General features: G+C 48.9%; 1 protein-coding gene across 3 annotated transcripts in view; it reads right to left on the reverse strand.

Moving 5' to 3' along the window:
- FBXO42 (F-box protein 42) overlaps positions 1-26,758 on the reverse strand; it is a 50,095-nt gene that overhangs the window by 9,366 nt on the left and 13,971 nt on the right. For all 3 annotated transcript variants that reach the window (XM_075113722.1, XM_075113723.1, XM_075113721.1), the window contains 3 exons: positions 24,836-25,102; positions 22,252-22,368; positions 15,080-15,214 (listed from right to left, as the gene is read on the reverse strand). In XM_075113722.1, the coding sequence (XP_074969823.1) occupies positions 15,080-15,214; positions 22,252-22,368; positions 24,836-25,085 (502 nt within the window). In that variant the 5' untranslated portion in view covers positions 25,086-25,102. The remainder of the gene's footprint in view (positions 1-15,079; positions 15,215-22,251; positions 22,369-24,835; positions 25,103-26,758) is intronic.

Genomic DNA, 26,758 nt, shown 5'->3' on the forward strand with positions numbered 1-26,758 from the left:
CGAGGACCCTTCCTGGCTGGGTTTCCAGGCTCCACACCCTGATAACGCCATCCAGTCCAACATCAGATTACCTCTCCTTGGGGATAAAAACTCAAGCATGCAGAGGGTGCACAACTAACTACTCCTAAACATAGAAGGCAACATCTCTTTTCAGCTGACACTGTTTATTCAGTCGCAACGAGTAGCTAAAAGCTGGTCTGAGCTATTTTTTTCCAGTTGATGGATTTTCCTGGCTCACAAAGCAGATACATACTTTTCAAAAAACAAACAAACAAAGATCTCCAGCTTCCATGGATGTTTGGAAGGGAAATGCTAGCCTCTGATCGCTTCTGACACAAGCTCTGGATGCTATTTAGTTAGGATCTGTCCTTATAAGCATTTTTTTAAAGCGCGTTTATTCAGCCCTCTAATGCAACCAGAGCAGCACACACAGAGCTCTGCGACCACAAAAGAAAAACCTGGCTGTAAGGGCACATGTAACATGAATTTCCAGACCAGCCTTTTACCTACGGTAGGCGCAGCCCCAAGCAACTCCACGAACGGATACCATGTGGAGCTTACAATAAAAACGAAGGGGGGCGGGGTGGGGGGAGGGAGAAATCACGCAGTGCCTGATTTGATGGGATTACCCAGATGAAAGGATCGGTTCAGATCGATATAATTTGGGGAAATATTGTGAAAGAGATGCGCTGGAGCGGAGCCAAGGGTTCGCACAGTCTTGGGGGGAAGGTTAAGATATGGCAAGAGTTCTGGGGTTGTGTCAAGGGGATAAATTTTGGGGAATTTTATTACAGCAGATTTCTGGAGACAGGCGAGACGAGAGCTGCTAATAACAACTGGGGGCCGTTACTGCCGGATCTGATGGATTTCTCAAGCCGCCTCAGCTCCAGCGAGACGATGCTATTCTGCCTAGACTCCCGATTCGCTTTACACGCAATACCAGGATAAACAAAAACAGGCCCACAGCCACGCTTCCGATTTCAAAGCTGAGAAATTAAAGTGAGCTCCGTCCAGCAGCCAGTGGATTTCAATGAGTAAAGGAAGCCAAGCTCCCAGGTTCAAAAGCCGCCTGCAATCTGCACACCAAAGGCATAGGAAACCATCCTGGGGAAGGGCTCAGGGCTAACAGCCACTACCTGCACCAGCAAAAAAGGGGGAAGGCGATGGTCCTGCTCCATTGTGGCTCAAGCCACACTGGAAACACAGCAGCTGCCGGCAGAGCCAGTCTCTCCCTGCGAACAAATGATGTTTGTTCAACAAATTATGTCCCGTCACAAGGATGCACTTAATTTGGTGGGTACAATATCAGTGGAGCACATTATAATCCCAAAGAAAAAAGCCAGAGGGAGATGCTGAACCTGCATAGTCAGGTATGAAAAGCAGCATTTGCTGGTGACCAGTGCTCGTGTTTCCCAAATGGTTTGTACCTCTGCAAAGTCAGAGCGTTTCAGTAAAACCCATCTGCAGAAGAACAAAAAGTTTTGCGGGATTTCACCCCGAGGAGCTTGTGTTGCTTAGGGAGAGTCACAAAGAAGTGGTAAAAAGCAAATTCCTTTTAAGAAGGGGAAAAAACTGACCCAGCTGTCAGCTGTCACAGCAGAAATGAGGCTAAAAGGATGGCTTGGACTTACTGCACTCTGCCTCTGACTTACAAAAGCCCTCTCTCAGGCCTTTCCTCGGGGGAAGAGCTGGCTGTCCCACCGCTGTTTTAAACCACGTACATCTCTGGGGGAGCGGCATGCAAAACAGAGAGCTCATGCTCTTCCCTGGTGACTTGGCAGAGGGTGAAACCTGCTGCGCTGCCTCCGACTGACTGGCAGCAGCCAGCCCGATGCTCAGCCTGGATTTATTAGCCTGGCTTTTAGGGCTGGCAGAGACTTAAAGATGCCAAATCGCAGTCCTAATCCGGAAACCTCATCCACCCCAGCACCATCATCTGCCCCAGCTGAGGGATTACCTTAGCCTACTCTCCATCATGTGAAAGCCCATCCCAGGCTTGCATGACAGCATGAAATCCCCAAATCTTTCCCCTTCAACGGGAAGGGAAACCAGAGAAGGAAAATACATCCCTCTGCTTCCCAGGCCAGCCGGGATTTTTCCGCAGCACTCTGCAGATTTACCCAAAAGCTTTTCCCTTGCCAGCTCTTCGTGAGGTTTCACGAAGGGAAGATGAAGCAAGCTGGGGAGCAGCGGTCCAGAGGCCAGAATATGGCACGACCAGCAGAGGACGAGCATCCTGGCAATCCCAGCATTAGCATCGGATTTGGGAGACGCCAAAGGAGCGCTCCTACGAGAACTGCAGACATCTATCTCCTTGGCATGTTGCACACCGGCTCTTTCCCCAAGTCAAACCCCAATATTTAAGACTCGCTGGTCAGCTGCCTCGGATCCAGCATCTGACAGTCACCTGTTTTTATCCCACAGACATTCAAAACAGGGCATTAGGACTACAAATGTTTTCAAGACCGGCTTTGACTGGGTCCGCCTAAACCTTAAAGCCTTTAAAAGCCAGGAAAGTATCATTTTCCCTTACCAAAGCCACATGTGATTTAGTGTTCCCTCAAATCTGGCTTCAAAAAAAAAAAATTCCTGTCTACTTCCAAGCAAGGAATTCAGCTTTGCAAGAGTTTAAAAGGAAAATTGAACAAGATCCGATTTGTCTCCCCAACAGGGACAAAAAACTTTTGCAGGCCTACAAAATACCTCTCAGGTAGTGCAGGAGAAATATCTGTGCACCATTGCAGAGGTTTTTTTGCAAGTTAGGGGGGGGTATGTAACCAAACCACAGCAGCCCCCGATGTTTACGCACAGAAAAAGTTTCCACCACGCTCTCGGTGGTGAATTTCCACCCTACAATGACACAGGCTCATGGTATAAGCCCAGTCAAACCCACAGTGTCGAACCAAAGCTCTGGTTTCTTGCAATCTTTACAAGGTAGAGGCAGAAATCCCCACCGGGGAGGATAAGTCACCTCCAAGCTTTTGCAATGTCAGAGTAATTTTTTTTTTTTTTTTTTAACCTGGGAAATTCTTACACGCCACGACTCTGAGCTGGATAAAGCTGTTGAAAAGGAGAGGCAGTGCCCTCTGAACCCTGTGCAACAGGATTACTGAGTCACTCTGTGCTAATGCTTGGCAAAAACGTCCTTACACAGCAAGTTGAGCAAACAGCGAACGAGATAAGAGTGCCAGAATGCCCCAGGGCTTTGCCCCCATCTCTCTTAATAGCTGCAAAGGAGGATGGCTGCAATTCATGCACCTCGATGCCACGAGAGAGGTTTCATTAGGGTCTCTCCTGAGTGTTTCTCAGCAGCAGCATCACTCCAAGGTGCCAAGTACTCGTTAGGGTGAGGTCACCCCCTATTCCCCTTCGAAATCACCTCACCTGGTTTTGGGAAATGCAAATTGGGCCCTACGGTAAAGGGTGCTGCTGTTGCAAAAGCTGCCTTTCCCTCTAGGTGGGTGGAATCAAAACGCCAGCCAGAGATCCACCCCTCTCTGCTTTAATACTTGTTGTTCCCCCCCACCCTTAAGTGATACTGTACCCTGCAGACTTTCAAGTGATTTGAGTAACAGTCTGACATCCTACACAAAACAGCACTGATGCTAATTAAAGAGCTCAGTGCTCAGAGAGAAAGGGTAGATCAGCTCCTGCGACTCCTCTTCCCTCCAGGAGGCAAACGGAGAGATGGAAATTGCTGTATCAGACTACCCAACGCCGTAATAACCGGCTAATTGTAGGGAAGGGACCGAGGTATGTGTGGGTTAGCGGATGAGCGTGCCCCGGCTCTGCTGAGCTCCACACTTTTCGCTCAAGTCACGCTCCTGTTTTGTTTGCCACAGCACGAGGGAGGCAGCAGAGGCACTGCAGACGTCGGAGAACCCCAAAATTACTGGTGTCTCAGGAAACGGCTACTGTATAATTTGGTGAGGTTACAGCTACCACGGGGCTAAAAAAACCTCAACCATCCTTTCTTTAAAGCATCCTGTGGGCAGTCAGAAAAGTCTACTTGAGTAAGTGCAAAAAGCTCAGCGTTAGGAAGAGCGGGGCTGTGCTCATCCTGAAATTTGCTGCAAGGAAAATGCAGCTACTTTCCGGAAAGCCTGACATCTACCTACTGAAAGCCCCAGTACAACAACACACAAAGGGATATTCGGTCCGGCTCTTTGCATCTCCCTTTTAACCAGCCCTTTTCTCGCTTGCTGTCCTCCCCCTTACTTTAATTTTCAAGCCATTGCTTCCTGTGCTGTGCTTTCTTCACACAAGGAGTACGCTTTTCCCCCTCTTGTTTTGGTAAATCCGGCACTTAATGCCAAACTCGCTAAATATTTCATGTCAGGAATAAATATTCACCTTTTGGACTGCTGACAAGCATGAGCTAGAGCTTTGTCATTCCGCATGCCTACCACATTTAAAGAGATTTTACACCAGATGCTTTTGTGAAAGATGTAAAATCAGGCTACGCAGTGTGAGGATTTAAAGAATCTTCGAAAGCACATCGTGCTGTCTAGGGTATATATTGCAGAGTGAATATTGCGTATGTGATCTTGAGTATTACATACATACTCTTGGTGGACAGGGTCCTTAAGGCAAAGGCACAACAGCAGCATCAGCTTAAAGAAGTAAAACCCTGAGTCGGGACGCATGCCTGCTGGCTGGGATGCCTTGGAAGGAGCTCTTGCCGATAGGTGTCAGCACAGCCTGCCCCAAAGCCTCCGAGCAGGACCTTTCCGAAGGCTCCTCAAAGCTCCTTCCCAGATGACAAGACTTATCGAGCCATGGGATAGCAGTGTTTTATTTCACTGACCCCAAAATGGAGCTGGCCCAGAAGGTGAATGGAGCTGCCACAGAGGGATGGTTTTGTGAGAGACCCGGGAGCAGGAAGGAATAACTCGATATAAAATGACCGGGGAGCTCATGGTCAGACAAACCTCCAGCACACCTCAGCACCTCCTGCACCTCTCGCTGAGGGCAGCGTCCGGGAAGACAGCACCAGCCTCGGGCAGGAGCCTGAACCAGCTATCAGCTTCCTCTCTGGTGCAATGCGTTAATTATATCTGAGACAACACCAATGTAAACAACCAGCATGTGCGGCTGGAGCGCCTGTTTGCATATTCTTAAGCCTCCTTTCCTGAAAAGGAAATAAAATAGGAGATTTTGCAGATGCCTTGGCCGGTCTCGCAGCCTCCTCACAGCTTGCAAATACCTTGGCTCCAGTCAGCCGAACTTGGATGAGCAGGTATCTGCAAGAAATTAAATTCTCCACAGGGCTGTGAAATCAAGCCTCAGGAAAAAGTCAGACCCCTGAAAAGAAAAAAAATGCTTATAGAAAAAAAAGCCTCTTGCAAAGTCAACCCTAACTTCTGCTTAGGGAAGTGCTGGCTTTGCAAGGCGGATGAAGGAGTACTGCAGGAGAGAGGTTTCTACTCATCATTTCAACAGCAGGTGCTCAAAGTTTCACCCAAATCTCAGGCATATGAGACATTCAAGTTTCCAAACTCACTGGGAGCTACTACTAGATGCTCAGCACCATTGAGACATAACTACTTATTTGTCTATATAAGGACTCCCAACCCCAGGAACCTATTTTTGCAGATCACGGACGGCTTATTTACCAACAGGGCTGCAAATAGTTTTCCCCAATTTTAGTATAGCATGACTGTCAGCAGTATTTTCAGATGGCCTGGGGTCATGTTTAAAATGAGCGTGTACTACCCACAATGCTGAAAAGTGGCGTGCATCAGCCAGCCCTCGACAGCCAGCCGCCCTCTCCCTGCTCGAGGCTACCTTTGTGCTTCGCGAACGGGGACCAGGCTAAAAATTCTCTGCATCCGTCCTGGAGGCCGATAAAGGCAATAGTGGGAAAAATTCCTCCGTTAATCTCTGGAGGGATCTGCGCCCAGGGAGCTTCTCTCTGAGAATCTAAATCAGACAAGGTTAAACCAACAAAGCCATTTTTCATGCCTTTCTGCTCGATCCACGCTGATAGTGTCTTAAGAAGGGCTGCTCCACCCAGAGAGACACGAGAAAGCTTCTAGACATGAATGCTGTACAGGCAGGTTTAAAGTCCCGAATAAATCTCCCTCCCTCCCGTCATCCAGGAGACAAGAGTATTACCAAAACCACTCCTTATCAGAAGTCTCTTGCTCTCTTGGATGCGCAGGCTTGCTGGTTTTACCACAGCAAGGTTGCCAGCTCCCATTTGAGCGAGCACTCCTGAAAAACCCCTGGCAGCTCTTCTGCCCAGCTGGGTGTCTCGTTTTGAACGTGAGCAAGAAAGGGTGGCAACCAGCTAGCTCTGGAATGCAACAGGGAAGGGAAAGAAAACCAGCCTCTTTCAGGGCTATCTTGAGTGCAGCCTACACAGAGCCCCAGGCCCTCTATGTCAGAGACCTCAGTGAAAGAGATCCAGCATCCTATGGACTAAAACAAACCCACGGGCTCAAGGATGAACAGATACCTGAGATCTCCTCCTGCAGACTCCGTTTCTACACCAATGTACAGATGCTGGGCTCCTCCCTTGCCTTACAGGGAACCGCAAGTCCCCGGACTTGCATTGAGGCAAGAGGAAAACCAGATCATTGCTTAAAACAGCCATTTCCCACTTTTGTCCCAGCCTCCTCTGTTGCCTTTTCTCCTCCATATTCCCCCCCTACATATTCCTTCCACGTCAGGCCAAACTGTCCGAGGCAGGACAGGAGGGCATCCAAAGGGTAAAGCATCTTTCCCTGTGGAAGCACCATGGTCAGAGATACACGCCTTGCTGACCTGCTGACGAAAGCAGGCGAGCCATCTCTCCGAGGAGCGCATTTCCCACAGCTGGGACTGTTTTTCCCCCCATGTTTTGCCTGCAGATAAAAATTTGCTGAACTTCCAACTATCACGGCGCACCGAGAGCAGGGAATGGGGGAGAGAAACCACCAATTGCTTTCATCTGCTGATGCAAAACCATCTTTACCAAGTCTCAGCACCACCGTGACAGCTTATTAGATGCAAGCCGGCTCTGCTGCTGCCGGCCCTAAGCCCTGGGCCCGTTCCCACCTCTGCGTGCGGGCGGGTTGGCTTCTTTCAAGCAATTCCTGCCTGCCTCCGGCATCGCATTCCTGCAATGCCACGCACTCAGATGCCGGAGAGGTGATGGCAGCAGCACCCCAGTGTCCCTGCAGACAAGGTGAGGACCAGTCACTCCTTATTTTAATTGCTGAACAAACTCTGCCCCCCACCCTCAAGCTGTAAGAGAGGAACGAAGTTATGGAGTGACTTAATGACCTTTGCAGATACTGGGAGCATTTGGAAACGCTACGGGAACCTGGCTTGGGTGCATCGATAAGGATAACATACTCGATGTCGGCTGGGCCAAGGGGCAGGCTGCAGCCAGGCACGATCAGGGGCAGGGGGAAGTGGAGAAAGCCATGCAGTGAGATAGTTTTCACATGCGGTGCTCAAGAATAGGAGGCACAGGTGGGTTTTTTAACCCTGGTAGCAGTATTCCATATCCATTTCCCATCACAATGACCAGCTAAGAGTTTAAGGGCTTTACTTCTGAAGCATTTAAACAACCGCTCTCTCCAAGCCCTTGCCTTTTTTTTGCAGGGAGCAGATTCCCAGGCAGAAAGCCTCCAAGAGCTCTACAGACCCCCAGGAAGAAGCGGAGAATCTTTCAGCTTTTCCTGCCTGGTTTGGCAAAGGTATTTGCAGGATAGATCCTTGCAAACAGCAGATCACACGCCCAATTTGCATGTGTTTTCTACCTCTGCGTCCCTGGCATAATTCATGCAACGCTGCTGGGTCCATGGCGGCAGGGTGTCCATCCCGAGGGGCAAGAGCTACCCCGCATCCAGAGACGCTGGATGAGCGTGGTTCAGAAGACGACGGATCCAGGCAACAAAAAGCTTTCAGAGGTTAAACTGGAACAGCCAGAGAGGCCGCGAGACAGAGGACAGCGCCTGGTACATCAAGGGGAGGGTAGATGCCTGTTGTAAACCTAAATCCACTCAGATTAGGCATCTAAACACCACCACAGAGCGATCCTACCGAACCCACACAGCGATGGATTAGCCTCCTGGAAACCAGCCCTCCATGCGCAAGCAGTGCTTTTGGGGAAAAAAAAAACCCCAACAACAAAAAAAAACCCCAAACAACTCCCCCAAACCCCCCACAAAAACCAAACCAACCAAAACCTTCACCTGCTGATTTTTCATCTCTTGCCCTTGAAATATGTCACAACAAAAATTTCATTAGAGGTATTTTTCAAAACCGCCCAAGTGAAGAAAGGAACAAATTAGAGTCCCGCCTGCCTTGCACGGACTAACCGAGGGACCGAAAAAGCACCAAGAAACACCCGAGCTCTGTGGAGCCACAGCTCAGAGCCTGCCAAACAAGCTCTGGGCTTGCTCTCTGGAAGGGCAGTAATGAAGTTGAAACTCTATATTCAAGGATGTTGCTTCCCCTTTGGAGAGCAGGGCGTAGCTTGCTGTTTCCACACACAGCAAACCCAGCTGCCTGCGCACTCCCTGCAAAGTCGTGTTTTGCAACAGAAATTGTTTAAGGTTTGCACAGGCGCTGTTTTCACCTGGGAGCAGCAAACTACCGCCCCACGTACCTGCAACACGACGACCCTGACGTGCTTTGCAGCATTTCTATATGCACCACCAGCTAGCTTTAGTTACCAGGATTCTGCTTCAAAAGATGCACTTTGCCTTTTATTTCCACACTACAGCTTAACATTTTAGAAAGGCTTCATCCCTCAGTGCTCCTCGGCACTCCCAGCCCAAGAGGAGAACACCAGGCTGGAGGATACGGCTGTCAAAGGCTACTACCATTCTGCTCCTGGTTACTCATCTCCTTGTAAACCTGTGAGCCCAAAGAGGGGAAAAAACCCTCAATATGTTTAGTCAGAGAAAGCAATTCCAAGCAACCCATGCTGGGACAGCATCCGTCCCGAAGGATGGCATGAATGAAGCCCAGAAACTCGTGTTTTTGTTTCAGAAGAGCAGAAATTAGCTGTGCGATAAGCAAGCTCCGGTCAGGCAGCAGACTCACCGGAATTAAGGCAGAGTTTCCAATGGGGTCAAGTCACTCTGGGCTCGAGGGCGCAAAGAGCATTTTGATGGCGGTGGGAAAGTCAGGGATTTTTTCAATGATAACACGGAAAGTTTTAGCTCTGCGAAGGCAGAAATACGCCCTACTGCTGCTGAACTCAAAGGGCAGTAAGGAAGAGACAAACCAGATCAGGAAAAGAGCTGGAGAAAAAGTTTTCCTCTCTTCCAGGCTTTGTTCAATACCACGACAGCAGAAAGACGCCGTACACATTGTGAGGGATTTCCATCCGTTTCATTAACCTGTTCTACTTTGAAGTAGCAGCCACCCGCAGCCAGTAGCTGCAGTCATAATTAGAGATATTATCCTGTGCCAGCTATCAGCTTTTCACTCCTTTTGATTCCCGGGAGGCCAGCAGCTACAACATGGCTTCAGCGTGCTCAAGGTGATCCCAAGATTTTAATAAAAAGACGTGCCTTCAATTAAAAAGGGCCGTTCAGCACCGCAACTAATTCAGAAACACACGGGTACACGCAGGGCAGTTTGCAGTCCTCCCCTCAAGGGCTGTTGCGGAAATGAGTTGGGCTAAATTTTGAGAGTTTATTTTCAAAACCTGCTTCTCCTGGTTTCCTTCCTTACGTACATGGGAAGGTGGGTTTTTTTTGCTAAGAAGCATCTTGCAAATGGTGTCTCGGGGACCGGCGGCAGTCCACAGACTGAGAAATGCCGCTCTGGAGAGGCTACTGGCACGGCCAGGTCAGGATGTTGCAGGGCTTTTTTTTAATCCCCAAAGCAAGGATGTGCCGTAGGACCCTCGCTACGTTACCGCAAGGCAAGTCACCCTGCAGTGGGAGCAGGAGAACTGTGGTACGGGGTCAGAGCAGAGTGTTTCAGTAACGAGCCTCAGCTGGTTAGCGCTATTCAGATAAAGAGATGCAAAACACAACCAAGGACTGAACAACCTGCACAATCTCAGGAGATCTTCAGCCACAGCGGGTTTTAAATCCAAAAGTGAGAAGGTTTCCACTACTCTGACAACTGTTTCCTATTTAGGGACCCCAACGATCCCCTGGACTGCCCTGCAGCCATGGCTCCGCCGTGTTATTTACGCCGTGCGTGAAGGCGCCTCACCGACTTGCGGAGGCAGAGGGCTGGGTGTCTGCTGGCTCGCAGCCGCGCCACCGTGCCCCTTCCTTGGGAAGCCCTGTCCTTCGCTGGGGGACACATCTCCTTTCAGCTCCACAAATCTCGCATCACCGAGGAGGCCCTGAACAAGTAAGCTCGCCCTGGATCGGGACCAGCTTCACCAACTGTTCTGAAAACTTGCCCTTGTTTTCTAGAAGGAGATGATGAAAACAAGGCTTGCTTTTTTTTTTTCACCCCGCTCAGGGCAAGGTTTTTGCACAGCTTCATCAAGGGCAAACTGTTCTCCTTGCGTTCAGTGACTAACGGGCAGGTTTTTGGCTCCCTCAGCCAAGAGAGCCTCCCACCGCAGAGGGACCACATCTGATACAACCACCTCGGGCAGGTGACAGCAGAGTCTCTCCTACCTCCTTTAGGCTGTTAGTTTTGTTGACACAACACCATCAAAGGCACCTTCCCCTCAGCTCACAAGGGGAAACCCGATCCTCAAACTCCAGCGGCTCCCACTCAAAGCACAGAGGGGACCTGGGGGAAGAACAGAGCCAAGAGGAACCGACTTGGGAGAGGTTTTTTTTGCACACTTACTGCGTCGCGTTAAGGCTACCCAGGAGGTTTTAAGTGCAAACTTCAGGCTGAAGGTCTCTACTCATTTTCAGGCTAAAGCAGGGAGGATCAGCTGCACTGATGTGGCTGTGTCTTGATGCTGTGAACATGGACAAAGAGGATCAGAGCATCTAACAAAAGTTTTGCCTCCAAGCCTGGTTTTATCCTGAAATCTTGAGAAAGAGCTGGAAAGCTTTCCCACTTCCCCAGCAAAAGTGAATGCAGCATAACTGCAGGGAGACAAAAACACCAGGAAACAAGTCCAGGGGAGCTTTACCCGCCCCGGAGGAAGGGTGGACGCGGGGCCGGCCGCACGGCGAGCCTTTTCGCAGCAAACAGGAAAAGCGGAGCCGCAAGTCTCCTGAACTCTGCTGATATCGGAGCGGGATATCACAGCCCGGCAGTGGGAAAACACGCGGCATCGAGGGAGGGAGCAGGGTCTTTGCAGCTCTCTTGCCTTCCCAAGGCAGCCATAGGGAAGATGGTAGCAAAGGGGATCGTGCCTGGCTGAGGATGATGAAGCAGAAAAGGGAGGATGCAGAGCCCGCAGGACTTCAACTAGTGCTCCTCTTCCTGTGAAGGCCAGGTCTTTATATCATCATTCCTTACTTTAAAAGCACAGTAAAAGAATCTGGGTTTTTTTTTTTTTAAATAATAAATCTTTCCACCTCTGTCCTGTAAGCCCCTGGGAGCACAGGCAAACTACCGACATTTTTCTCCCTGATTTAAAAAAAGGTATTTCCCAGTTTAGTGTAGGGTTCTGGCAGCCAGAGGCCAAGCAGAGGGCTCCTGAGGAATATAAACTAACAAATACAGGAAGGGAGAAAGTTTGCAGAAACACAGTCTGAAATAGCACAGGCGGGCCAGAAGGATAGCTGCCTGGGGATACGCTCTCAATTCTGCCGATAAATTATCCGCTGCAGGCTGAGGATGACACAAACAGGAGAGACAGGTGACGGTAAAGGGCCTGGGTTAGTGCTGGTGGCTGAGGAAGCCTCTCCGAGGGCCTGCCAGCAGTTTTCATGACAGAGAGGTGGAAGGGATCCCATCAAGAGTGTTTCACACACCCGCACGGAAATAGGACAAACCTTCCCTGCCACCGGCACAGCAGATCCAGGGCCAAACCCTGGGTTAGCCAACTCCAGGCGTCAGCAACTCCATGCCAAATCCCTCACCATGGGAACCCCTGCAGCTCCTGCGTTACCCATTGCATTAAGTCCTGGGAGTCTCCATTTCAAACGGGTTTTTATTTATTTCCTGGCTGTTTCAGCTGCACAAGAGCTTATTTCTTGGGAGCACCAGAGGTCTAGTGCTGCCAAAGTCAGTCTGCCTGCACCCTTGCTGCAAGAGCGGCGTGCTGCAGCTTGAGTTACAGAGGAGTCGAGACTAACCCTTGCCTCTAGCTGGATAAACAGACTCTAGTGTAAACCACCTCCAGTCCTCCATCAGTTCAGAACCAACACAGTTCTCTGTGCAGATAGGCTAAAAGTCAAAGAAGGGCCCAGATTAATTATGCAAATAAAGGCAAAGAAAGCATCCCCAACACACAGAGAAAGGCACCTGCCTCCCAGGGACCACCTACCCTGGGATAACACTGCAGGCTTCCCACATAAATACAGGCCATTAATTATCGACTCCCCTCCTGCTCCAGCAACTTGTATGTGGGAGTGAAGGAGGTAGAAAGTAGCTCCAAAGTGGCCAGAAGAGCTTGAGGGAGAAGAGTTTAGAGGCATTCCTGTTCACGTTCCTAAAATAGAGATCCTGCTGCCTTACCCTCCCCTGTAGAGCATTAAGCCCCACCAGTAAAGCGCGCTACATAAAAGCTAGGCGTTAACTCTCTTGTTCTGCTCCAGCCTAATAAGCAGAAAGCAAATGCCATTGTTTTAGATCTAAGCAAAAAAATACTTTGAAACCTCAAAAATTAGGGTTTTTGGAAGCAATTATCTCCCTCCTTCGTCTCTGAGACTAAAGAAACATGGGCCAATTATTTCTTTGAAGGCTAAATATTTACTCCTAGATGAAGTGCAGCAGCTCAGGCTGGAGATGAATTACCCAGCTCTGATGTCATCTAATGCCCGCAAGTAAGAAAACCCGAACGAAAACAGGTATGAACAAACAACAACAAAAAAGGGTGTTTTCTCCTGGAAAAGCCCTTCAGAGAAGGGGAATGGGATGAAGCCGTTTCAGCTCACCTGAGCTGCGTCCAAGGCATTTAGCATGGCCCTGGCACCATGTTGCCTGTTCCTTTAGGCAGCCCTACCCAGGTCTCATTAGACAAGATGCCTGTGCTTAATGAGGACACAAGTAGAGCACAATCGAACCTCTCCAAGCTAGAACTGGCCTTATGGAAAAGGCACCATCTTATTCTGGAGCAAGACGTACCCTAGAGAATCCATAGGGCCAGGTGTGGGAACTCCTCCTCAACCTCCACGAGCAATTAGCCCGCACACACATCAAGCATTAATCAATGTCAGCTTTTTTTTTTTTTTTTAAAAAAAACCAAAAGGCAAACCCTCCTGCCTTATTTACATCTGACTCCCAAGTTTCAAAGCTCTCTGCTTTTGCCCCCTCCAGTCACTATTCTTTCCCAGGCAGCGGGTGCCAACCCTTTGGTTAAGGGCACCAAAAAGTAAAAAAAAAAAAAAAAAAAAAGGCAGCTATGTGTAAGAAACCACCACCGGCACAAGCGCAGGGTGACTCATCTCCTCTGAGGATGGAGGAACAAGAGCGCTCTCTGTTCGGTGAGACTGCCTGAAGTTTCAGTTGCGATCCCATCTCGCTCATGACAGCATACAGAAATATTTCCTCGGGGGATCTTCCCATGGGACTTAACTCTGACACATATTCCCACAGGACTCGTTCTTTTAAGAGTGTTATTTGTTAGTAAGGCAGTGGGAATTTGACTTTGCGAAATACCAAGAGAGTGACTGAGCAGAGCTGGGTGCCGGCGGCTGGACTCGTTAACGCGACTGCGAGTCGTGCCCTGCATTCAATCCGACGGAAGAACTCACTGGGCTGCAAGAATAGATGTCCTGGGTCAGAGCAGAGGTCTGCATCGCCCGGTATCCTGTTTATGCTACCCATGGCCTCTTCTCCACCCTTAGCAGAGGGAGAGCTCTACGGCAGGGAACACGGAAGAGCAAGAGCTGGTTTCCACATCCATGTAGGCTGTGGTTTGTTTTCTTCCTCCATTTTAAGTCCATGACTGCTTAATCCTCACCTGTAGCCATCATATAGTGCATGTGTTGACGCAAAAATCAAACCAAAATATTAAGAGCTGTGTAGGCTGATATCCAGCGAGCAGCCATCAATCACCAAGTTACAGGTTAACATTTCAAACAGACATCCAACCAATTCCCAGATAACACCAGTACACAGAAACATCTGGATTTTGGAGGACTTCGTGTAAGTAAAAAGTGTCAGACAAGAAAATATGACTTTAAACACTAACCGAGTAATCCACAGTACTTAGAGCACATGAAGCAGGGTCAGAGGGAGTCTGCACCCAAGCAGACAAGTCAGCGAGGAGTGGTTGGTGAATGCTGAGCTCCTCCTCTTCTTCCTACTCCTCATTAGATGTAAAGCTTTTGCTGAAATGGCTGATTTAATACCAACTTCCCCCCTCTTCCTCCTTTTCCTTTCGTACTTCCCTTTCTCCATCAAAATGTGAAGCTTTTGCCGAAATGGCTAGCTTAATACTGACCACCTCCCCCGCTCCGAGAGCTTCCCCCAATTCTTCTGCTTTTCTCAAAGTTATTTTAGTCAAATTCAGAAATATAAGGAAAACAAGCATGCCATGTGTGACATTTGGAGTACAAAAACCAGTGTGGGAAATCATTTGTGGCGTTTTCCTGCCCTGCTCAGAGCGTGTGGACTGCAGGAATGTACCTGTTTTCCCACGCTCTCCTGGTTGCTGTGGGTAGCCCGCATGGGCATGTCTCCTCCACTCCTCAAAATACCTGAAGTGGCAGCTACCGAAGTTATTAAAAATGAAATCTCAGCTTTGGGACAACAACCGTTACCCACGCCGGCTCTCGTGGCCGCAGGTAAGTGTCACACATCCTGTGTGGCACGAGCGCTGAGCAGCTGCTCCAGACTAAGAAACAACCCAGCGCAGTGCTGCAGGCACAAGGATACGCATAGTCTGCGGCAAAGAAAAGAAAGGATGTAACCTGAAAACCGGTCAGACAGTGATAAAAGATGTGGGGGAAACCAGATTCATACCAGCCAGCCCTGGGGATGAGGTTAAGTTTTGATAAAGCGATGGGGGAGTTGCCCATCTGCCACCTCTCACCTGATGCCAGGGGCCGGATCCACTCCTTGCTATTCAGGTCGAGTCTCCAGAGGTCGTTGAAGGCGGCGTTACAACTGCTCTGCGTGCAGCCACCGAACACGTACATCGACTGGTTAGCGTCATAGTAACACGCACCTAGACAGAAAACCCAAACACGCAGGTTAGCCAATTCTCTGACCTTCATGTTTTTGGGTGAAAAAACCCAATCGTTTTCTTTCCCCTCCTGGGTTCCAGACGAGAGGAAAGCAGACAGGCTGCTGCAACTTCAATAAAACCATGGGCCAGCTTAGGAGTATCCCTGACCAGTGTAAACCTCCAGCAAGAACCTCCTGAGACAATTATCCCCTCAAGCAGAGCTCCTCATGAAAGTGCAAAGAAAGCCGCCTTAGAAGCTTGTAGTTAATTAGATTAGCTACGATTAACGCACTCAGCACACTTACCTTCTCTAAGCTAGTTCGCATAGTTTATAGAGTCGCCAAATTAGACTAAGAAACTGGCCTGTGTACTTAGACCTGGTCGCTTATTCTCTTTTTCCAAACCTGACAGCGTTTCATCCTACCTCACTGCAGAAAAGCACCACTGAAAAACATGCCTCTTACGCGAGCATTCCCTTTGCTCCTCACGGGAAAGGATTAGGCAGCGAGACGAGGAACGGGGAGGGAACGCGACACTTGACAACTCCTCAAAGACACTCGGGGAAATAAAGAGCTTTTGGCCCCAAACCAAACTCCGCAGCAAAAAAATATATGCAGTTTGGCAGTTAGTGTCCCGTGGTACCCAGGCACCTCTGACGAGAAGTAAATTAAACATAAGATAGAGCAGAGAGGACTTGCTTCTCCTCCAAGGCAGATAAGCTGAGCAAGATTCAAATGTGTTCAGAAAGTTAAACCCCTGCAATTTCTGTGTTTCCCTCCTCAAACGCAACAAGCCCCGCTGACTTCGTACAACGGCCCCTTGCCTTTCACCTTCTCGAGATCCCTGCAAGGCAGCGGCATCTCTTCCAGCTCTTGCCTCACGCATGAGAAGCGGGACGAGTGCCCGATGGCGATGCTGGAAGAGCAACCTCGTCCTTTGGTGGCAGCTTTGACAGACAAACTCACGCCAGTTCCTAAGCTTGCAAGTGGGGACTGACGAGGGAAGGTGACTTCAGCTCCTGGGCTGGTCTCAGCCATCGGGCAGCAGGTTCTTCTGCCTCTGCACAACCCGATCGGCCGGGTGCTGTGCGCACCGCTGACCTGCACACCACGGCAATGTGTTTGAAATTCAGTCCTCCCTTGACCTGACACAGTCTGAGAAATCTCAATTCTTGGGTTTTCTGTAATATTCTTTCCTTTCTTCCCCCAGAGCTTTGGTAAAAGAGTACAGTGTGGCTGGCAGGAAGGGCAAGCTTGTTTCTGAAGCCTCGAGCTGTCTGTTGGGGTGTTGCTCTGCTCATTACTGCGCCTCCGAGGACGTATTTAATGGTCTCCAGACACCAGGAATTCAGCAGCACACATGCGGATGGTCCCAAAACACTAAATCCTGCATGCAGGCCCTTAGCACCAGCCAGGGGAGCACCGGCACTCATCTCAAAGGACTCGCTGCCTGAATCCCACTGAGAACCAAAGCACCTCTCTGAAAAGCCCAGCTTCACACACAAGTGCCCTCAAAAAAAGTAATAAGAAAATTTAATATAAACCCTTTCAGCATGAGCAAGGCCTCCCCAGTGATTCCTTGAGCATCTATTATCAAGTCTAGCGAGGCGAAAACCTGCAATAAATCACATCTGTGCACACATGCACCAGTGCATAGTAGAAAGCCGCAGTGTTTTATGCTCTGGGAACACTGAAGGGTACCAGCCGGGGCTCGGAGGGAGCAGGAGTCATCACCCTCGCGATGACAAGCGATATATTGCCCAACACGAAAAGCAAGAGGAAAAGTCAAAGTTCAAGTGGGCAGCCCATGGCCCCAGGCAGCATCTGGCCCTGGGTCTGAGACGGAGGGGAGAAGTACTTGTGGTTCAGCAGGAGCCCCTCCGCCGAGCACCTCCAGGTTGGGGACCACGCGCCGGCGTGAATAACCAGCACAAGGGAAGCGACAAGGTGAAGGATTAGCCTGCAAGTACAGCGGCTTCGATAAAAAGAACCAATATTTATTCTGTGCTGAGGCAAAAGCAGAGGTAGGTACATGGCAGGGGTGCAGGTTGGCCGTTCCTTCCCTCTCTTTCCACCACACGTATGTAGCTGTTCACCAGTTAAAAAATAAAAATAGATCCAAGATGGGCTGACCTGAGGGGACACAGGACTGCTCCAGAGCTTGTACAGACATAAAAGGCTTTTTATCTTTTTAAACAGCAGCGAGAAGATAGAAGAAAAGCCTAAAAAAGGAACATCTGGAATGAAAGGCTGAGAACCTACTTTTGGGAGCAAGAGAAAACGATTCAGAGCAAATCCCCATGTGAAGATGTCCCTGCTTCCAGCTTCGCTCTAGACCAGTATAAGCACGCCCCTGGTTTCCAATGATCCAACCCCGCAGCCCTCATTTTGCAGGCTGGAGGTACGTATTTCCAGCGTTAAAGAGCTCTCTAACGCAGCCCACCCATACGTATGCCAGCGATATTCATCTCGCTGCTCTGAATGAATCGCAACGCCGTAAACCGGCACATTCAAGCGCCTGCAGACAATACCATGGCTCGGCGGGGGATGCGATGACGCCTGGTGGCCTTTGCAGAGGGTCCCTTTGTCTGACCTGGGGCTTGTCATGCAGATCCTCTATTGAAAAGCCACCACCCCTCATGCCCTTGGCTTTTAGTGACAAGTCCAGGGCGCTCTGCTGACCACACAGCAGGACAGGGGAGCTGGAGACATGGGGGGTGCTCGTGGGGTGAGACCACCCAGCTCTCCCCAGTGTGCATCCACGAGACGTCGTTACGTGCAACCGAACTGTCTCCATCTCAGCCCACATCTTGCCAAACTAATACACACCTACATGCCACGGCACATCATTCCGGAGAGCTCTCTGGGGTGGAGGATATATAAAGAGAGATGTAGTGGATTTACCTGGGCTGGGATCGAGGAAGAAATGCTGATTAACAGCATTTTTATGGCTCCTTAGGGTTCGACTCCATCTCATTTTTACACGGTAAGACCCGTTGTAGGCTGCAATGTCACCTCCACCCAGGAAGGAACCAACCATCACTTTGCACCCTAAGTACGTGCAATTAAAACCTGGTGCAAAGCAATGCCGCTGTTTTTCTGCTCAACCTTCCTTGAAAAGTTTAGTTTCCTTCGAAATCTAGTCACTACCTAAACCGTGACAGGTTGAGAGCCTCCTACCTCCTCCCCACGCCAAACCTGTGGCAAGCACGGCTTTCACGCAACAGCACAACTCACTTCTTATTTTTTGAGGGGAGGTGGCAGCATTCTTCTCCTCTATTTGGATTTAAAACAGGCCAGCCAGACAGGCACCATGACGTCCACATGGCGTGTATTTTAATCCTAGAACAAAATAATTTAAACTGTGCTTTCCGACTTCTTCTTAGCAAGCTGTTTAAAGCTGCTGAAGCAGAGGAAGACAGATCAGTTCGGGAAGGGGTGGGGGGGAAATTAGAAGAAAAAAAAAAAGCACAAGTGAAAACTCCAGTTTATACCAGCCTTGCAAAGGTGTAGAACAAGTTGGGGAGGAAAGTGCGAGTCCCCGGCGCCTTTAGCTCTTTTTTGCATGGAAAACAACCAGCTGGAGACCTCTGGGTGGATTTTTAGGTTTTGTTTTTTTTATTTTTTCCCCCTTTTTTAAACACTTAAGTCCCAGTAAAACTCAGCGTGTCCCAGAGTTTTAGTATTGCAGAGATGGTATATCCTTTTAACTGGAAATGAAGAGAATAAATATTTCTGGTGTTTGAAGACACTGATACCCAAACAGATCGCAAAGCCAGCTTGATTTGAACGCATTTCTCTTTGCCCTCTCCACTGCACAGCAAAGCATCAGGGACTTTCACACGGAGCGCAAGGTAACCAAAGTAAGGATCAACTGCGAAGGGAAAACTGAATGCAAAACACATGCCCTTTGCGATAATTAAAGGGCACTGACTTTTTAAACCTCGACTACATCAAATAAAGTAACCCATCCAAGTTCAAAGGTCGTATTCCCCATCAGAGAGAGGGGAAAGAAGCCCGGCTATTGAAATACCATTGCTAAGCAGCCCTCGGCTCAAAACAGCGCCGCAGCTTTGCGGCTAAAGGTTGACAGCCCTCAGTGTTGGCGTTCCCAGGAGGACCCTGCCAAGCTGATGCTGCAAGCGTTGTACGTTGAACTGCTGGCACCGCTTCCTCCAACGCGGGGCTGGGTTTTGGAGGTAACCTCTCCGCGCCCAACCGCGCTTGGCACGAGAGCCGGCAGGACGGCGGCACCGAGGAGGTAGGGCTGCAGATGAAAGCGCCCGGTCCTGCCGGCTGGCACACGTGTTTACACCAACTACGCCGCAAGTTACGGCACGATAAAAATGCTCCAGATCTCAGAAAACTCAGCTCTGCAAGTGCCTCCATGTCTTCAGGGTGGGGAAAAAAAAAAATCCTAAATCTATCTCACTCTCTAAAACACTATTTTCCTGCTCCTTGGAGTCCAGGGACTCAGTGCAGCCAAAAGGCAGCGATATATCGAGCAAGGCTAGGTGATCTGAAGAGCTGTAGCTCTGGTAGAAAAGCAGCCCATCCTGTAAAACAAACAACATTCCAGCTTTTACCTCTCCCCTGCCTCTCAGGGTAAACCCACGAAATTGCTTTAATTAGTCATCATGTTGGTGCCATGCTCCCCAGACTGCATGGAAAAAAAAAAATAATCAGTATTTAAAATTAGTCACTCTTCCATCAAAGGATCAATATTTCTGGCACAACGGTCAGCATTCCTCTGCTGCTTTTCCGTTTCTGCATTCCTGCGCCTTCCGACATCGCTTTCTGATTGCGGCCAGTTATTTAACCACATGAGTCATCGCCCTGCTATGGTATTCGTAGGTTCATACGTTAGGCCTAAAAAATGAGATGACTACTGCAAACTATACCTGGTGTTCGGCTCAAAACCCTATGCGACCAAGTATTTCTTTCTGTAAGTTTGTATCTAAAAAAAATAGCATTATTGATATTGTATGATGTTCTGCAGCTTCAAATCCTTTAGAAAACCTACAGCTCATCTGTAAAGTTTGTTATCAGTTGTTGTCTGATCAAAGACCTTGCCAAACCCTCCCTCCCCGTGAAACGTCAGTAACTGCCATTAATTATTCCTTATCAAACATTTTTTCCTATTACTCCCTTCGGAATTGATAGAAGACATAGTGACCTCTAACTATTTAGAATTCTTTTGCTTGTCCTTTTATGCTCCGTACCAGCACTTCTGGGATACTCCTAATAAATCCTGGGGGAGTGAGCGCCCAAGCTGCTTCTTTGATGCCAGTTACCGTTGCCTGTTGACTTCAAACGACTCATGCCTGGTAGATGACCTCTTCCCACAAAACCTGGCACATCACTCACCCCTGAAAAAGGCGTCTGTGAATCCTCCCTCACTCCCGCCCCCCAAACTCCTTTTTTTACTTCACCTTGGCTCATCATACCATAGTATTTTAGGTCATAGATATAGAGATTCAGTTTGAATTTTTGCTTTTAACCATTTATAGCTTTAATATTGAATCTACCCACAAACTCACACCGTTTTGCTGTAGGGGAAGCAGATACCGCAGATCTGGAAAACTGCTTAAAAAAAAGAGTTTAATTCAGCAAACAAACTTAATCTAGATTAGCTTTCTGTGCATAGAGTGTGTTAATGATGCTTCTGTAGTGACCAAGGGCTGACCAGAGCCAGGACACTGCCAAATAGCAAGGCTAACACAGATTACACGCTCCGAGGGCAGCAGCTTTGGTAAGACAACTCATTTTGGATCAAGTACAACAGCGGCATGCTCAGAGGAAGCCCCCCGTGGGCAGCAGAATAAAGAGCACACAGCAGCCTTTGGTGCAATATTTGGGCCCTTTTTCAGGTAATTTCCAGCTAGCCTTAAAGCTCACCAGTTGCAAAAAGGTTGCAAAAATTGTGGGGGAAATACACGCAAATCTGCAAGTCATCAATAAGCGCTTTATTAGCACGGGTGCTTAAAAAAAAGCTGTAAGCAGTGGTGTCTTTTTTTATTCTTTAGGAGAACAAGGAGATCTTTGAAGAGCACAATGACTTCACCAGAGCTTCCTGCAGTGTCTCCTGTACTTGTCTTGGCAGGAAGTTGCACATTGGTTGCTTCATAAATTATTACTTGGGAATATGAAAATTTTATGCCTGCTCGTTCTTGGAATTGCACCGCTTACACCATGTTTATTTACCTTTAGAAAAATGAAATTTGCTTTCTGGAAGAACCACCTCCCGGAGGGCTCAGACCCAGCGACGAAGCCACAAGGACTGAATTTTTTGTCCTATTTGACTATGTCGCCTGGCAGAGCAGGCTGAGGCAGCTCGATGCTATTGCAGTACAAATAACAAGATTTAAATATCTTTCCCTCAACAGGAATGCTTTTTCTGTTCTCTTCCAGGAACTTGGAAGCAGGGCAAAAATTCACCCATACGTTAAGCGGCGTTGTCGACCGAATTGCTTACTTCTATCGGCAAATACGCTTGCCTCAACGCTTCTCGCGTGCAGCTCTGTGTTTTATTTTGAAGCAAGCCACACTCAGCCTTCTCCAAACTGTATTGCTCACAGATGGAGACGACCTGCTGTAAAAGCAGCCAGCGTACATCCGAGTGCTGCGCGTATGCGGGCTCGCTGGCTTCCACAGCCACTGGACTCAAGTCACTACCGAGTGAGGGGACACAAAGGGGAAGGGGGCACAAAGCTCAGACTCGAAGGGGAGCTGCAGATGAAACCTGCACATAAAACGTGCAAAACGAGAAAGCACAAATCCCGCCCTAGCTCCATTAACACCTCCTAGGAGCAAGGAGCCAATAACCATGACAAGGAGCTACCGAATCCCTATTCTTGTGCAAAGCGCTTGTGTTGGCAGAGCTGTGTGTTACACCCACCGGTTGAAACTCCGCCGCAGTGGCAGGCACGCGTGGCACTGCTAGATGGCAAGTGACACAGTGCAAACCCCTCGTTACAGCTTTCTGGTGCAAATCAGAGCTGAAGAGGGTGAGCGGAGCTTTTCCCAGCAGCTACTTACTGTGTGAGAAGCGTTGTGTGATGGGGGTGCCAGGGTAGGGGTAAGTGCGACTCTCCCACTGAATATTTCCTTCTTGCACTGCTTTGATAAAGCCGTGATAACACTGATGGGCCACACCTAGGGAAAAACAAGATGTCAGCAAAATTTGGGGCACGTTAGGAACAAACTATGCCTGCACAGTTGCACAAGCAGCGTGACAGCAATTATAAAGAAGCCCTGCATTTAGATCATAAATACGCTGGTGGAAATTCAGAGGATTAAAGAGAAGAAAGAAGAGGGACTCTGCAAATGTGGAAAATCAGCAACATTCACTGAACAGATTCACTACATTTCCGGTATCTGTCAGCTCTAGCTTGGTAAAGCAAAGCCTTTGTGAAAGGTAAGCATGTGTGATGCCTTTGCAGAGCTGGTTTTCAGCCTCATCTGCTGCAGCACAAGCCTGCTGTCCCCTAATCACACCCCCAGAGGAGCAGCTGCCCTTCTCTTAATGGACCTTTGAGGACAAATATCATGCAATCATAAAGTTTTAAGAGTGTGCACGCAGCTACTGCACAGGAATCTAAAATAAATACAAGAGGAAACACTGGTGATAAAAGTCAGCGTGTCTTAGGTGAAAACATCCCTTCTTAGCTGTGTGAGGGAGTGGATTTGGCTGACGACAGCTCCTCCGGCGGAGCAGGCCAGCCCCAGAGCTGCAATTAATTCTGCACATGGAGTACATGTGTCTGCGTTTGCGCCAAGAGGGGTCAGAGACTGCTCCCCGCGGAAAGAGAAGGGTCAGGTGAAGATTCATGGCTGCAGCAGCTCAGCAGATGCTCGGTGGCATCCGCTATGCTACAGCGGCCCTCACACTGAGGGTGCCACAACCTGCCAACGTTTTTTCCCAAGGATTTGCTTACTGAAAGCCCTGTGCCAGGAACACCACCAGCAAGAAATCACACTCTGGGATATAAAGCAGGAAGTTTTTTTTAAAAAAAAAAAAAAAAAAAAAAATTGAAGCCTGGGGTCCTCAAGCAGCTGGTCCCCGAGAGTCACACGGGAAATGTAACCCGAACTATAGGATTTCATAGCAGATGTATCCTGACAAACAGGAAAAATTAACCAGAAGAAAACAAATCAAGCATTTTCCTCAAGTGACCTCTCCGCTTTGTGGAGAGCAGGTTAGCAATTACACTCCCTTCTTTTTTTTTTTCTTTTTTTGCTATGATTGCTGCAAAAATGGCACGGCTGCCCAGCACCACTCACCCCCTGAAACCTGAGACTCTGACAACTCACTGCAACGCCATGCTGCGCCTCAGGCTGCTCATCCCTCCCCTCTGCTCCAGGGATGTTCCGCAGAGTCTCTTTTGGGGTGAATCACCAGGTGCTTGTTCGTTCCAGCTGCATCCTTTGCATCTCTGAAGGCCACTCCAGGAAAAAGCACTCGTGAGAAAGTGCACCCAAGCAGCGACTCAAGGGCTGCGGACACTTGAAAAGCCTTTCAACAGGGGTGCGGGCTGCTGCTGACCCAAAATTATGCAAAAGGAGTGATTTTGTGCGATGCTCCCTTCTGAAGAAGCTCTGTTTTTTTTAACCTCCGGCCTGTTAAACTCTGGGCAAGGCAGAAAATGCCTGGAATCTGAGCAATGCTTTTACATGTGCAGAGAAGTCCACAAATTAGACATCACCCCACACGCCTGCCAAAGGCGTTTCTCACCCGACACTCGCTCTGCATTTTCCAGAAGAAACAAGTTACCCTCGCGCAGCAGCGTGCCTCATTTCCTTCAGATTTAACTGTGGTCTCCTCTTAAACTGCCTGTTTTTTAATTAAGCTTGCAATCAAAATGTGTGTCCCCAACAGAAACGTAACAGAAATCATGCCGTGTATGCAAAAAATACTGAAGCAGATAGCTTTGCTTGTATCCTTGTCCCAGCTTTACCTACCTATTTGTCGTATCATATATATCTAGCATTAAAATATCCCCATAAGGCTTCAGAATTAATGCTGCAGAGGCAAAGTGAAGTATCTGTATCTCAGGGCTACTCTTTCAGGAAGCGTGAATATGTAGATCTATATTAATGTAGATTTTATATACCACTTATCTTCAACAGAGCTGTAAGAACCAGACACGGTTTTGTTTCCAGCCGAAAGCGTAAGCTTTGGGAATGTTAATTACTGAGCAAGACGCAAACGAAGCACAATTACAGCCACATTAGACATGGGATGCCGGCAACGGGGGCTGCTGCGTGGTAGAGAGGAAGCCTGAAGCAAGGTCAACAGCGCTGCACGTCAGCAGCGCACAGGGAACATTCAAAAGCAACGTAAGCGAGCTGCTCTGTTGTGGGGGTTTGGGGGTTTCTCTCTTTTAAACTACAGGCGAGGCTGAGGGGCCCAATTCTGCGCCATTATTAGCAGTGCCTTCAGCAAAGCAAGCGACCCGACGGCTGTAGCTATTTTTCTGGCATTTTGCAGAAGTTGCATTTCTGAGTTTGAGGGGAAAACAACAGGCGAGGCAAAGCAAAGCCAAGAGCAGCTGGGATATGAATCTGTGTTCCCACAGTTAAAAAAAAACAAACCACGCACTCTCACTACACCTGTTTGTACCTTTGATTAGTCGATACCACTGTTTGCAGACAAGGGCGGCAGTTTTGTGCTCCTGATAGGGTGAAAGGAAGGAGAGGATATATTCCAAAACCTCTTCTGGGAGCTCCAACATTGATCTGTTATGCCTTGTCTCCTCGACCTCCAGCTCAGCGTGCGGCTCATCGTCTTGCTCCATTGTCCCTTCGACCACGGCGTCTTCTGGATCCACAGCCATGAAACCGTCATCTTCACTGTCCGAGGAACTGGCCATGGCATTCCACTTCACAGCTTCACGGGGCCGGGGTGGGGGGAGGAAAGACAACAGTAAGGTCACAAAGAAAATTAATAGCATCAGATATGCATCTGCAAACTGTGCGTGTTACATCAAAGGTTATTGAGTTCTGCCCCTGCAAATTCCAAGTCGAGGACGTGGCTTGTGCAACGCTTTGAAGGAGCCTGCACATGATTTAGGAACAAGCCGTTCTCCATCAGTGCAACATTTTCCCGGTTCACTTCACCTCTCACTGCTCTCAGCCCTACCGTCGCCTACAGATGGTACCAGAGAGAGCAAAAAAATAAACCCGCTGGCGGAATTGCAGCCTCTCGAACCCCCGCTCCCTCGCTGGGCACCAGAAGGCATCACGCTGCCGCACGGGTGGTCCCAGCTGCTTTGCACCGCGGGGCCGGGCAGCGATGGGGAAAGGGATCCCCACCGAATCGAGAGCAACCCAAGGTGAGATCGACACCTTTGCAGCCCCTCCTTCCCTGCGAAACCAGTTTCACCAGGGAGCCTGCTTTACCCCAAGCAGCTTCTCAGCAGCTTGCGGGGGGGGAAATCCTTGTCCCATTCTCCCTTAACACCCCCCCCTTTTTTTTTTATTAAGTACCTGCATGCAGTTGCTTACTGACAGTAGGTGAGGAAAGAAATACTCCCACGGGATTTACTGCTGATTAAAGAACTGGAATATCCAGTATTGTATCTCCAGCTATTCAGAACATCTTAAGTATAAAATAACGTACCAATGACAAACATGCAATGAAATAAATCCATCTTAACAAGCGGCTGTGTCCAATTTGACCAGTTGGCGTGGCGTGCAGTTAAACCCATGCGCGTCGCTGCACAACAAATCCCTGGACCCTATTTCCAAGGACGCAGCCGACCTGTTTTGGTGAGAGCGGCGACAGTTTCCCCTTCCAACGCCGCTGGGTGAAGACCAAGGAAAGCAACTGCTCCGTGACTGCACATGCACCGACAGCTCAAAACAAACTAACAGCTCATGAGGACAACACAGGGGCTTTCTTTTCCAGAAACTGCAATCACAAATTCCCTTTTTATAACTTTTCCTAGCACAGCAAGTTGTAATGAAGGACCCAAAGCAGGGCCAGCTCTCAGCCCTTATGTTGCTCAGCACCAGTTTCTCCCAGCTCCATGAGGCAGAGGCTGCCCAGCCATCCCCAGGTCCCAGATCAACCAGGATGGTGGGATGCAGATCAACACAGTCCCACCTGCAGCAAGCCCAGGAAGCAAACCTGCTCCTCAAGAGGGAAGACCAGACACTGCTTTTTGCTCAACATATTTAAATACAAGAAACTTGTACCATGTTGGTCATAAACCCCATTATTTTACTTTTACTAAACACTCAGTATCGCAGAAAAGATGGCTGGAAGGAATTTAAGTTACCCAGCTATCAGGAATAAACGAAAGCTGTTACAAGCTTCCAGTGATGCAACCCATCTTCCCCAGCTAAACCCAGGGTTTCCCATCCCGGCACACACCAAGCTGGAGAGCCATGGGAATAGCAGACGGCGGAGACGCGGGACAGAAAAGCTTGCCATGACAACTAATTCATGCTCAGAGAAATTACGTTCGACAGCATTACTCTCTAGTTTTGTCAGGTTCCCTGATGAAGCAGCTTCAGAAAATCCTAGGGGCTGTCAATCTGC

Source organism: Phalacrocorax aristotelis, chromosome 19 (genome assembly GCF_949628215.1).
Source record: "Phalacrocorax aristotelis chromosome 19, bGulAri2.1, whole genome shotgun sequence".
NCBI classification, from domain to species: domain Eukaryota; kingdom Metazoa; phylum Chordata; class Aves; order Suliformes; family Phalacrocoracidae; genus Phalacrocorax; species Phalacrocorax aristotelis.